General features: G+C 43.3%; 1 protein-coding gene across 1 annotated transcript; it reads right to left on the reverse strand.

Moving 5' to 3' along the window:
• Positions 1-2,802: 2,802 nt before the first annotated feature.
• On the reverse strand, positions 2,803-10,594 carry mrps16 (mitochondrial ribosomal protein S16). Its single transcript, XM_073032016.1, has 4 exons — positions 10,482-10,594; positions 8,242-8,278; positions 3,866-4,126; positions 2,803-3,115 (listed from the first exon to the last, which is right to left on the reverse strand). Exons 2-4 carry the CDS (start codon positions 8,252-8,254, stop codon positions 2,976-2,978), a joined length of 414 nt encoding a protein of 137 aa, XP_072888117.1. The 5' UTR covers positions 8,255-8,278; positions 10,482-10,594; the 3' UTR covers positions 2,803-2,975.
• Between the last annotated feature and the right edge of the window lie 3,225 nt (positions 10,595-13,819).

Below are 13,819 nucleotides of genomic sequence, written 5' to 3' on the forward strand. Positions count from 1 at the left end.
AGGTCAGACACAGAGTTAACAGACCTTCAGTCAAATTCAAGCCTACAGTGTTAGCACTCAGCGCAGAAAGGATTAACATCAAGTCTGGTTACTAAGACAAGCAAAATAGCAACTCGACATATCTATTGCTCATTTCCACTCTGTAAATAGCCGCTGGAGGAGGCTGGGAAAAAGTTGGAGTGAGGTTAAGACAGCACAAAATAAACACAAGGTAGAACTTGGCTTGGATAACTTTACTCACCACAACTCTGAACTGATGCTATAACCTACAGAATCATTTCCAAGGACTCTACAACTTACGTTCTTAGTATTTTTTTGCACAATTTTGCTTCTTTTGCTCACTGGTTGTCAGTCTTTGCTTATATGAAGTTTTTTGCTTTTCCTATAAATGTCTTCGAGAAAATGAATCCCAGGTAGTACATGTTAACATACTGTATATACTTTGATAATACATTTTATTTTGACTTGAGAAAATAATATGCTAAGGGAAAAGGCTTGAATGGATCATAAATGCTGGCATTGACCTCCTCCCTGTTGTTTAATTCTTAAACAGTTTAATTGTTATTTTCTTTGCTGTTTAACAATTATCTACTTATACGAGGGGTGATTGATAAGTTTTTGGCCTAAGGTAGAAGTCAATTTTAGAGAACCTAGCACATTTATTTTTCAACATAGTCCCCTCCTACATTTACACACTTAGTCCAGCGATCGTGGAGCATACGGATCTTGGACCTCCAGAACGTTTCCACCATGGGTGATTGATAAGTTCGTGGCATAAGGTAGAAGATGAGTTATACAGCTCTCGTTACATGCACATGCAGTTCAACTCTGAGTGATTATGCAGAAAGTTTGAAGTTAATAATTCATGCTGGATCAAATTTTAAATGTTCGATGTCCACACTCGTACACACTTTGAATATGAATAGGGCCTCTCAAGCAACAGCTGCTCCATGATACTGTTCTGGAGGCACCTAATATCATCATTCAACAAGCAAGTCCAGTGAATTCAGCTACACTGTTAATGTTGGTCATGGAAGACTAATGATGACCATGACTGTAAGAACAAAAACATGCCTGGAAGAGACAAGTTATGACAAAGAAACAGCCTTATCGGACCCGGACCTGATTCTGTACACTGAGAGAGAGGAATTTGAATAGCTGGATGGGCTGTTGTTTCTGAAACTAAAACTCTGTGCAACAGGCAGAACTAAAAGCTCTGATTGAATTCTGTAAGTTGGCAGAAGGAAGATCAGCTAATATCTACACTGATTCTCTCTACGTTTTTGGAGTTGTTCATGATTTTAGAAACGTATGGAGACAAAGAGGATTTCTTACTACAGTAAGAATCTCAAACAAGAATCGCCAACTAGTACAAGAACTCATGTCATACAACTGCCTTCAGAAGATACTGCATTAAAATGTAAAAGCCACTCCTAAATGACTGGGAGCTGGATGTGAGGGTCCTTATCAAGTGCTGTCAATCACCAACAGCGCTGAAAGTAGAATGTAAAAGTAATTGGATATACACCAGCCGCTGCAAGTGAGCCAATGTGGTACCCGACAAGGTCAGCAAGTGCTGTGGTTAATGTTAGTAACCGCTTGGCCACTGAGTAAATCACTAATCAGCTAGAAAACATCGAGCAAGTCAACAACTACTGAACATTATGAAGTTAATTCTTGCATCAGTTGTTGTCATATTTACCAATTTTGCCTACTTATTATGAGTATTAATATTAACACTAATATGCCTTATCATAAATTCCATATTTTTATTAATTTCAAGGCAATCATTGATAGAATAATTCAAACTCACATAACTGTGCCTGTTATGCTGCCTAATCATGACAATCTTATCAATACTTAGGTGAATATATACCCTTTGATATTTCATAAGTAGTTTTTAATTATCTTATACATAACATAGATACCATATATTTCTCTGCCTCTTTTATTTCCCCAGATGTAATGATTCTCTATGTGTAATTTAGAATTAATGGGGAGGGGGGGTTCTGCATTACTTGAGTAAGTGCTTTCCCAATGGTTAACTTGGTACTACAATATAGAATAAGCACATTCTCATAGGTTACTTCTTATCTATACTTCTGAATGAAATTTTCTTTATCTTTGGGTATAAAACAGCTAACCACAAAGCAGTGCCATCGTAATCTTTTTAGTCTTTAATCTTAGCTGTCTCTTCACTAATTGACCCCGACACTGTCTAACTTTCCTCTGTTCTATCAACACTTAACAGTATGATTGTGAAACAACAAGTTTTGTGCATTTTTCCTGACTTCTAAAAGAAGCTTGGATTAAAATATTAGAATCCAACATCTCCGAGTCACCTTCTAGTTGTCCTTCTTCCCCTCCCCCCACCTTCTTAGTCTGGCATTTTCCCCCTTCCTTTCCAGTCTTGCTGAAGGGTCTCGGCCCCAAATGTCAACAGTTTATTCATTTCCATAGATGCTGCCCGAGGATGTTGATCTCCTCCAGCCGTTTGTGTGTTGACCTCCTGTGCCAAAAGAGCAGATTTCTGCATGGCAAGATTATGTCATTCAAAGTTACCCTGCAACAGAATGGTCCAGAACAATCCCTTGATATCACCAGAGGCTGGAAGGAGAGTTAAAATTCGAAAGAACAACTGCTTCAATTAGGTAACATTGAGTGGAAAAGGGTTCCATTGCGCTCAGATGAACTGAAATAAACAGCCAACTGTTACGACAGCAACACGACATGCCACTCCCATCTTGCATGTGTCTGGGCATTCTTATAATATTCTAATGAAATACTGGGAAATACACAATATTAGAAGACACTGGCTTTAATGTGCAATTCTTAGTCCACTGGGAATAATCCCTATGACAACACTACTTGCTTCTATAGATACAGGTTGAATTCATTTTGTTGCAGACAACACTCAATTGATCACTGCTGTCTGTAACCATCCATCTGCAGGAGACAATCGCTGACCCCAGCCCCTAGGCAGCTGGTTGCTCATCCTCCGAAGCATTCACAGGCTCTTCTTTCGATGCAGCCTCTGCCTTCAGTGCTTGTGCCCGGTGGAATCTTTCCTGGTTGGTCACTGTCATGGGGTGCAGAGGGAAAAAGCCAGACAGACCTAGCAATCAAACAAGGGACACATTAGCATTTAGTGGATCAACTTCCAGTTTCTCCCAGTCACATAGCATGGATTTGGGTTCTTCGACCCATACATCAATCCCATTTTGTTCTCCCTATATTCCCACCCACTCCCCCACATGCTACTCTTTATCTACACACTAGGACCAATTTACAGTGGCCAATTAATCCACCAAGCTGCCTACTTTTGGGATGTGGAGGAAACTCAGAGGTATCCCGGGTGGTCACACGGTGCAAACTCCACACAGACCACACTGGAGGCTGACAATGAACTGGGTCACTGGAGCCAGAAGTAGCGGGTCCACCATCCATGCCACTGGCTTGCTGTTGGAACTGAGACACTGACAGTTTGACCTTCAAGTGAGGAACCCTTTGCCATCTGTCCGTCCACCCCTCTCTGGGGTCACATATCCTGGCTGACCAGATCCAGCGGATGGTTCAGAATGCAACAAACACAGAATTAAACTGGACACCAGCTCCCCCTGGTGTTAGAGCATGGGACAGCACTGCCTGCTGCAGCTCAGACGCACATGGAACACGTTCCAGCCTGTGTAGGTGGGACAGGAAGGGTTAGGTGGGGACTGTGCTGTAGTTACCTACACCTGACAGGCTGATATCTGAGATCTTCAACACCTTGTCTTTAGCAAATGACTATTCAACTCCCAGATCCTTCTGAAAGAGGACTAACTCAAAAAATTAGTGAGGAACAAAACGCAAGGGGCACTCTTACCTAGCAGCTTGGCGACTGGCTTCGTCATTTGTGCGCCACAGCCCAGCCAATACTTGATCCTGTCCAAATTCAAACTGACCAACTTCTCATTGAAGACGTTGGGCATGGGGTCATATGAGCCCAGCTGCTCCAGGTACTTGCCATCCCGGGCCCGCTTGTTGTGCGCGGCGACGATCTTGTAGAATGGGCGATTGGTGCAGCCGCCCAGAGCCAGCCGGATGCACACAAACCCTCGGTGGTAATATTTCAGCAAGGCTGGAGCTGAGGAGGGAAAGACACAAATTCTTCCATCACCTGAACCGAGGCTACCCCAAGCCCTGCACACCGAGGGGACGCCTCGAGGAAGCAAGTAGTGACTGGGTGAGGTAGTCCAAGGGCAGAAATCGCCAGCTGGCTTTCAGAGGAGAAAGAAGCATACACTTATTAAAGAGCTGATTACTGACTACAGGAGGAAGGAGCTGGAAGTCTATGAGCCAGTGCTAAATAGATTGATGGTGAAGTGCGTCAATAGCTTAAAATTCCTTGGCACTAACATATCAGAGGATCTGGCCTGGTACCAACATCTGTCATCACAAAGAAGGCGTGGCAGCCCCTCTTCTTTCTCAGGAGTCTCCTTAGATTGAGCATGTCACCAAAACCTTTCACAAACTTCTATAGATACAGAGTGGAGAGTATCCTAACAGGTTGTATCACAGCCTGGAATGGAAACCCCACGCCCAGGAAGGAAAAAGGCCACGGAAAATAATGGAGACAGCCCAGTCCACCACAGGCAAAGCCCTCCACACCTTTGAATACATTTACATGGAGCGCTGCCACAAGAAAAAGACCCCCACCATCCAGGCCATGCTGTCTTCTCACTACTACCATCAGGTAAAAGGTACAGAGGCTTTAGGTCCCACACCACCAGGTTCACAAATAGATAGATAGATAGATACTTTATTCATCCCCATGGGGAAATTCAACTTTTTTTCCAATGTCCCATACACTTGTTGTAGCAAAACTAATAACATACAATACTTAACTCAGTAAAAAAAAATGATATGCATCTAAATCACTATCTCAAAAAGCATTAATAATAGCTTTTAAAAAGTTCTTAAGTCCTGGCGGTTGAATTGTAAAGCCTAATGGCATTGGGGAGTATTGACCTCTTCATCCTGTCTGAGGAGCATTGCATCGATAGTAACCTGTCGCTGAAACTGCTTCTCTGTCTCTGGATGGTGCTATGTAGAGGATGTTCAGAGTTTTCCATAATTGACCGTAGCCTACTCAGCGCCCTTCGCTCAGCTACCGATGTTAAACTCTCCAGTACTTTGCCCACGACAAAGCCCGCCTTCCTTACCAGCTTATTAAGACGTGAGGCGTCCCTCTTCTTAATGCTTCCTCCCCAACACGCCACCACAAAGAAGAGGGCGCTCTTCAAATAGTTATTACTCTACAGCCATTTGGCTCCTGAACAAGTTTGGATAACTTCATTCATCACTACTATAAGCTGATTCGATAACTTTCAGACTCTCTATCAAGAACTCTTTACAACACATGTTCTCACTATAATTTTTTTTATTTGCAGTTTGTCTTCTTTTTCACAAAGGCAGAAAATGGCAGATGGAATTTAAGTGCAAAGTGTAGCACTTTGGGAGGAAAAACCAAGATAGGACATACACAGTGAACAGTAGGGTACTGAGGAGTGCAGCAGAACAAAGGGATCTGGGAATACAAATTCATAATTCCTTGAAAGTGGCATCACAGGTAGATAGGATCATAAAGAGAGCTTTTGGCACATTGATGTTATAACTCAGAATATTGAGTACAGGAGCTGTGATTTTATGTTGAATTTGCACAAGACAATGGTGAGGCCAAAATTTGTCTGTTGTGTACAGTTCTGAACACCTACCTACAGGAAAGGTATCAGTGAGACTGGAAGAATACAGAGAAAATTTACAAGGATATTGCCAGGGCTTGAGGACTAAGTTATAGGAAAAGGATTAAAAGGTTAGGAAGATTTCCCCTAGAGCATTGGAGCATGAGGGGAGATTTTATAGAGGCATACAAGTTCAAAGTAAGTTTATTATCGAAGTACATACATGAACCCTGAGATTAATTTGCTTGTGGGGATGTCCTCAGTAAATCCACAACAGATTAACAACCATAATAGAATCAATGAAAGACGGCAGCAACTTGGGCGTTCAACCAGAGTGCAAAAGACAACAAACTGTGCAAATACAAAAAGAAAGAAATAATAATAATAAATAAATATAGAGACCATGAGTTGAAGAGTCCCTGAAAGTGAGTCCATAGGTTGTGAGAACATTTCAATGATGGGGCAAGTGAAGCTGAGTGATGTTATCTGCTTTGATTCAAGAACCTGATGGTTGAGGGGTAATAACCGTTCCTGGACCTGCTGGTGTGAGTCTTGAGGCTCCTGTACCTTCCTCCTGATGGCAGCAGCAAGAAGGGACCTTGGCCTGGGTGGTGGAGGTCCCTGATGTTGGATGCTGTTTTCCTGCGACAATGTTTCATGTTGATGTGCTCAATGGTGGGGAAGGCTTTACCCATGATGAACTGGGCCATATCCGATACTTCTCATAGGATCTTCTGTTTAAGCATTGGTGTTTCCACACTGCATATCTACAGAAGTTTGTCGAAGTTTTAGATGTCATGCCGAATCTTCACAAACTCCTATGGAATCGAAGGTGCTGCGATACTTTCTTCATAACTGCACTTGCGTGCTGGGCCCGGACGATTACACCAATAAATTTAAAGTTGCCGACCCTCTCCACCTCTGAGGATTGGCTCATGGACCTCTGGTTTTCTCTTCCTGAAGTCAATAATCAGCTCCTTCATCTTGCTGGCATTGAGTGAGAGGTTGTTGTGGCACCACTCAGCCAGACTTTCAGTCTCCCTCATATATGCTGATTTGTCACCATCTTTGATTTGTCCTACGATAGTGGTGTCAACTTGAATATGGCATTGGAGCTGTGCTTAGCCAGTCATAAGCGTAAAGTGAGTAAGGCAGGGGACTAAGCTAACAGCCTTATGGTGCACCTGTGCTGATGGAGATTGTGGAGGAGATATTGTTGCTAATCGAACTGACTGGGGTCAGTAAGTGAGGAAATTGAGGATCCAGATGCATAGGAAGGTATTAAGTCTTGAGGCTTATCAGTTTTGAGGGGATGATGGTATTGCAAACAGGCTTTTTTCCACACTGAGGTTGATTCAACTTAGAACTAGAGTTCAAAGGTTAAGGGTGAAAGGTGAAATGTTTAAGGGGGAAACTGAGGAGGAATTTCTTCACCCAGAGGGTGGTGAGTGTGTGAAACAAGTTGCCACCATAAGTGGTGGATGCAGGTTTAATTGCAACATTTAAGTATGGACAGGTACATGGATGGGAGTATGACTATGCTTCATGAGACTAGGCTCAATAATTCTGGAACAGACTAAATGGACTGAAGGGCCTCTTTCTGTGCTGTTGTGCTCTATGACTATGGTTGTCTTCCTTGGCCTGTTTATGTATAGTTCTTTGTATAGTTCCCCCTCCACCAATACTATTGAAAACAATGCAATTTTTTTTTAATGGTTCCTTGCCTTGTGCAAAATTGATGCTGTTTTTTGCCTAGTGCAAGGCGTCAGTTCAAAGTAATTCACTGTCTGAGAAGGGATAAACTGCCACACAATTCCAGCCTTTTCAGACTCAGGGTTCTGAGTACTCACAGTGAAGTTGGGAATGACTTGCCAGGGAGAAGACGAGAGTTAGACTGAGAAGTGGTGATGACAGATGGGGACAAGGAGGGAGCATCCAAACTAAAGAACCTCAAGTACTGAAAGGTGATTAAGGGAGCAAGGGTTCATTTCCTCCAGCTCGATTTCTCAACGGTTGAAGTAAGTAGAGGGGCAAGTGGACAATAGAGAGATGAAAAACTACACATAAGGAGAGAACAATTATAGCGATTTCAATCATAAGCTGAGAACTAAGGTTATGTCATCTCGTTCATAGAGCTGAGGCGTTGTCAGATGCACAGAGTTACAGATGTAGACCAAGAAAGATTCAGCCTTAACCAGGAATGAATGAGGTCAACGAGTAACTAGAACTGCAACATGGAAACTTCTGTCAATGCTAACAAGTCACTTTGGTTGTAAGTGTAGGAATAGAACCAGGAAAGAGTGAAAACATCATAGATGTTTTGGGGAAGGGAGTGGGACTATGAGCTGCTAGGCACCAGAGCTCCCTCAATTTCCTTGCAAAGACATCAAGCATAAACACAACCCATGTAAAATGATCTGATCTTGCGGACAGAGTTAAACCCTTTCTGAGCTCAAAGCTAACAACATAATCTAGCTAGGTGGCACTAAATTCAAAGAGGCTGTTTAACAATACTTACAAAGATGCACCATGACTTTCCTCTTCCAATTTTATACCTGGGGAAAAGGGAAATGAATAAAATAAATTAACAATAAAATTAATTTACATTTTTTATTTGAGATTAAAATTATGAGAAAGCTACATAGGGCTGACAGGCCAAAACAGTTTCTGTTAGCATCTGTTAGTTTCTGATGGCATTGCCTTCAATAGCTTTCTTCTGGCCAGCGAGATGTTATGGATTATATCACAGCATTGTCCCTTTTATTTTTACTCTTGCACATTATTCATTGTAAAGCCCTTTGAACTCCAGGTGTCGCCTGCTTTACAAATGTTCGCTTCACGCCACTTCATTTTTACAAAAGACCTACATTAGTAACCTGTTTTCACATTACAAAGAGGATTTTCGTTTTTACAAAAACTTTTCCCATATAAATTAATGGTTCTTCACTTTACGCCATTTTGGCTTAAGAAAGGTTTCACAGGAACGCTCTACCTTTGTAAAGGGGGGAGGGGACACCTGTAAATTGTTTGCATGAAAAATGCTCTATAAATAAGTTATTACTATTATCCCTCTGCACGGCAAGCTTCCATTATGTTATTCAAGTGTTCAGTCTTTTCTATGCACATTAAGGTGTCTGTGTTTTAAAATTTAGTTAATTCCCATCCTGAACTTGTCACTTTCTAATCCTCACACTCAAACTCTTTCCAAAAGGAGTGACACGGAAAAGATCAATACCCTAAAACCCGGGTTGCTTGTCCCCATCGACCAAGAGTTCTGATATCTACTGAGCCCCAAACAGCCTTTCTAGCAAAAACCAATCAACAAAACCCAGATCAGAGACCTCAGCACCCTGTACCACACCAAGCAATGTCATAGAAAGTTGATAACCAATTTCTCATATTAGAGCCTTTAAGATGTCCAGTATTTCCAAATGGAAACTCATCACGCATACATGTTACATTGTCACGATCTGGACAGTGCCAGCTCGCATTTATTGCCCATCCCAATCACCCTTGAGGTGGTGGTGAGCGGACATCTTAAACTACTGCACGTCTGCATGATGATATTTCCAGGCACCTGCTGCCCTTGTCCTTCTTAGCAGCAAAGATAATGGGTTTGGGAGGTGGTGACAGTGTAGCCTGGGTGAGTAACTGCAGCCATTGTCTGTCTGTGGAAGCGGGTATGAATGTTCGGGTGGTCAATGGTGGTGGTGGGGAAGAACGTCAATCAAGTAAGCTGGATGGAATCGAGCTTCGTTAGAGCTCCTGGTGCTACACTCATCCAGGCAACCGGAGAGTGTTCCATAACACTCACAAGTAGATTATAAGATATAGAAGGAAATCTGCAGATACCGTCCACTATCAGATTCCCCCTTCTTCAGCCCTTCTCCCTTTTACTGATCAACTTCCCAGCTCTTTACTTCACCTCTTCCCAGTTTCACCAATAATCTTGTGGTTCTTCCTCCCCTCCCCCCACCACTTTCTTACTCAGCCCAAAATGTCAACTGTACTCTTTTCCACAGATGCTGTCTGGCCTGCTGAGTTCCTCCATCATTTTGTGTGTGTTGTATAGGATATAGGAGCCTCTATAAGGCGTGACCCATTCAGCCCATAGAGTTTGCCCATCATTCAATCCTGGTGCATCTAATTCCCCTCTTAACCCCATTCTCCTGCCTTCTCCCTTGCCAGCCTCACTAATCAAGAACTTATCAACCTTCCACTTTAAATATACTCAATGACTTAGCCTCCACAGCGTCTGTGGCAATAAATTCCATAGATTATCATCCCTACTCATCTCCGTTCTAAAGGGACGTCCTTTTATTCTGAGGCTGTACCCTTTGGTCCTAGACACTCCACTAACGGAAACAACCGCTGCAAGCCGTTCTATTCAAGCCTTTCAATTTTTGCCTTACAGAAACTGGAAAGGCTTTGGAGATTCGGGAAATGAATCAAATGCTGCAAGACACACTCTACTCTTATAGCCACGTTTTGTTTAATACAGCTGAGTTTCTGGCCATTAGCATTTCAACTCTTACGAAACTGATAGTGAAGGGTAACTGCACTGAGTATCAAAGGCACACGATTGCTGGAGCTGGCCAGTGCTCCGAAATACGAGGGGGAAGAGGTCGACGAGAGCGACTACTGCCCTTCCATACCATACACACGCCGATGCCTCCCAAAGCCGAAAGAGCTCACGGCCGGGACTGGGCACCTGAGCATTCCCGTTCCGTGGGCTCCCAACCCGGCTCTCCCACTCACCTTCACCGCTCTCCGACTCGCCAGCTCTCAAAGCTGAGGCTTGGACGCCGCCATCTTGCCGCACTCTGAACCGGAAGTCGAACCCTGGAGCGGCGTTGTCAATCATGGATTAAATGAGAAAGTTACGCACTGTTTCTGTAGGTTAATCAAGTCACTACTGTACCAGAATTCACAGAGTGAATTATAAATCGGGTGTTTGCCGATTGTAAACTGCTACAATTTGAGGACAAAGAAGCAAATTTTATAATACTTTATACTTTATTAATATTTTATGGTTCCTTAAAGTTGTTATAGCCAGGAATGATATTGGAGACAAGCTCCTATTACCTATTAAATGTTCCCAATCGGTGCTATTCAGATCGCCTCCGACAACCAAGTCCAGCTCCTGGCGTTTTTGTGTGTCTTAGATACTAAGCCCGGCAGAACCATTTCTACTGGCAGGAGAAGGGGCAAGGGCGGGTTACTGGCACCTTAAACCCAGTCGCTTTGGGCAGATGGGGCTCGTCTAGGAGAAGAATAACTGAACTCAAACCACTACTGCCTTGCACAATACCCACTCATGAGGAGTAAACCGTGAGGGAAAAATCCGGAGCTGGAGTCCCTAAGGTAGTCCTATGCTGACCGGCAACTCCTGTGACGCTGGTGTACTAAACTGTAACAGTCTCTGCCGTTCCTTCAGGTTTATCGGTTGCATGGAGAGGGGGAGCCAGCTGCACGGGCAACAGCTTGCTCTCCATATCGTACCGCCCTGGCTTGCGTATCGAGACAGTTAGGACGCAACATCCACGGTCGACCCTGACCGACGGAGGCCTCGTATCAATACTTTTAATAAACTCAAGGAGAATGGGAATTCATCTTGCCTCATTTGCAGGGTGGGTGGGTTTGCAAAAACAAATGAGAGAATCTGCAGATGCTGGGAATCCAAAGCAACGCACACAAAATGCTGGAGGAACTCAGCAGGCCAGGCAGCATCTATGGAAAAGAGTAAACAGTCTTTGAGTAGTAGGCCTTCCAACATTTACACTGGGCTTTTGCATGGTCCCAACATGTGGTCTGGTAGTTCTCACCCCGGTTCTGAATTTCTTCTCTATTCTGAGCGGCCTGGGGCCAGGCATTCCCAGCTCTCTAGGGGTACGAGGAGGTTTTGAGAGCATCCCTGAATCTATTGCTTTGCCCGTCCATTGCAGGAATCAGGAATGTATTTGTTTCAAGAGTCTGGTTTTGGGCTCAAAACAAAAACGTGGGGGCACAGGAGATTCTGCAGACGCTGGAAATCTTGAGCAACGCACACAAAATGTTGGAGGGACTCAGCAGGCCAGGCAGTGTCTATGGAGGGAAACAAATGGTCGATGTTACAGGAGGAGGTAGCGCCGTCTGACCTGCCAAGTTCCTCCAGCATTTTGTGAGCAACGCAAAAGAAGTGGCCTGCCCACCAGAGCCAAATGAATATACGGGACCGTGGTGCTGGGGGATGGGAGAGGCCGCGGATGTTGGTTTACTTATGCGAAGAATATTCATGCACTTTAGTTTTGTTATTTATGTGTGATTCATCTGTAGATTTTATCCTTTCCTTCATAAGTCATCACGTGTTAAGTGTACGATAGCGCTTTACACCCTAGTTCAAAGAAATGACTTATTTCTATATACATTATATGCATTATGTTCATGTATGTAGTTAAATAACAATAAACTTGACTTGTCGCTTACTTAGTGCCCATTGCACCTGCTGGTGTTTAGGCCAGCAATGAGGGTCCTCCATCTGTTTGTCCTTTGTCAGTTTTGGTCTTGGTCTTGGTGGTGTTCAGGGCTTCCTTCATCGTGCCAGTAGCTTCCTCTCAGTTTTCACTACTGTCAGTCACGCAAGTCGGAGGCTCAGGAACGCCGTCACTCTCAGGATGCAAAAGGATTCTTCATTGCTGTGTCTGTAACAGTTCTGTTTGACCAGTCAGGGTCGTTAGGCCTGCGCTGAATCCCAAATCTGGAGGACTGTTAGTCTGGCCTCTACCCTTTGACCTACCAAGAACCAAAGCACAAGGCTGTAGGTCAGTGGTTCCCAACCTTTTTTTGGCCATGCTCCACCTAATCACCTCTAAAATCCTGATGCCCCCTGTGGTGATATATAATTCTTATTATTCAAACAGTGAACTCCTATTCACCTGGAGGAAGCCTAAAAGACCATTAACTTGGTTTAAACAAGCTTCCAAAGAACATGGCATTCATGAAAGAGAAAAATAAAAGAACCAAAGGACTGTTAAAGTTCTGAGGAAGAAATTACTAAGAAACTGTAAAAAAAAGAACATTAAGTGATATTGAAATAATAATAATGATAAATATAATAATAAAAGAGTATTCACTGGTAATAAAGAGAGAGAGCGAGAAAATAGAATATTGAAATATATGTGGATTGTCTCATATGTGGATAATAATAATAAATAAATAAAACAATGCCGATTCGTTTCTACAGCATACAAAGACAGATACACCGTTTAAAAGAGATGACGCAATGTACACACCTTCACACCACCAAGAACCGAAAGCTACTGCAAAAAGCAGCATTGGCGCGACCTCGTACGAGTTTCTTACGTGTTTGGACTTGTTCATTCATTCCTTCCTACATCAGTCAATTCATTAATTTAATTATGAAAGCCATTTGATGGTTGTAATGATGGTGATACACTATATATACAGTACATACGCAATTACACATGTACATACACACAAGTATTTTTATGTATGCATGCTGTATATACACATATGTATTAACTCGCACACACACTCATACTCACAGACTTACTAGAAAAAATTCACTGTTAGTAACTCATTCTCGAATTGCCCCCCTTAAAAATCAAATTACCCCCCTGTGGGGCGTTTGCCCCACGTTGGGAACCACTGCTGTAGGGTAATGTAATGGGTGACAGATGACACATTACCCTACATCGGAGGAGAACACCGTAGGTTCCGGGGTCATCTATCGTTCATTACGGGCACCCTTTCTCCAGCGAGTGTGCTGCCAGCATTGCCCATTGGTTCTAAGGCAGAGAGCGATGAACCCTCGCTGGAGGCCACCAGCAGCAGCAGGATCTGGACTCTGCTTCAGTGGACAATGCTACACACGGTACTCTATGGGATAAAGCTGCTAGGCATCTGCTCAGCACAGGTTTCTTGTGCTTCAAAGGACTATTGGTACATTTTAAGAACTTCTGGCGCGTGGATGCAAAGGACTTTGGGTCGTCACCATGTATCCCCAGTAAGTTCCCCATGACGACTGTCTAGTGCATGTTTGATTGGTCAATGAGCATGACCAACATTTGACATCTCCAAACGAGCACTTTCAAACG

This window comes from Hemitrygon akajei, chromosome 29, assembly GCF_048418815.1.
Source record: "Hemitrygon akajei chromosome 29, sHemAka1.3, whole genome shotgun sequence".
Classification (NCBI taxonomy): Eukaryota; Metazoa; Chordata; class Chondrichthyes; order Myliobatiformes; family Dasyatidae; genus Hemitrygon; species Hemitrygon akajei.

Excerpts from the sequence above, each read along its gene's own strand:
- mrps16 (XM_073032016.1), bottom strand. Across the intron at positions 3,116-3,865 it reads GCCAGTCGCCAAGCTGCTAG|GTCTGTCTGGCTTTTTCCCT; the intron begins GTAAGAGTGCCC and ends TTTGATTGCTAG.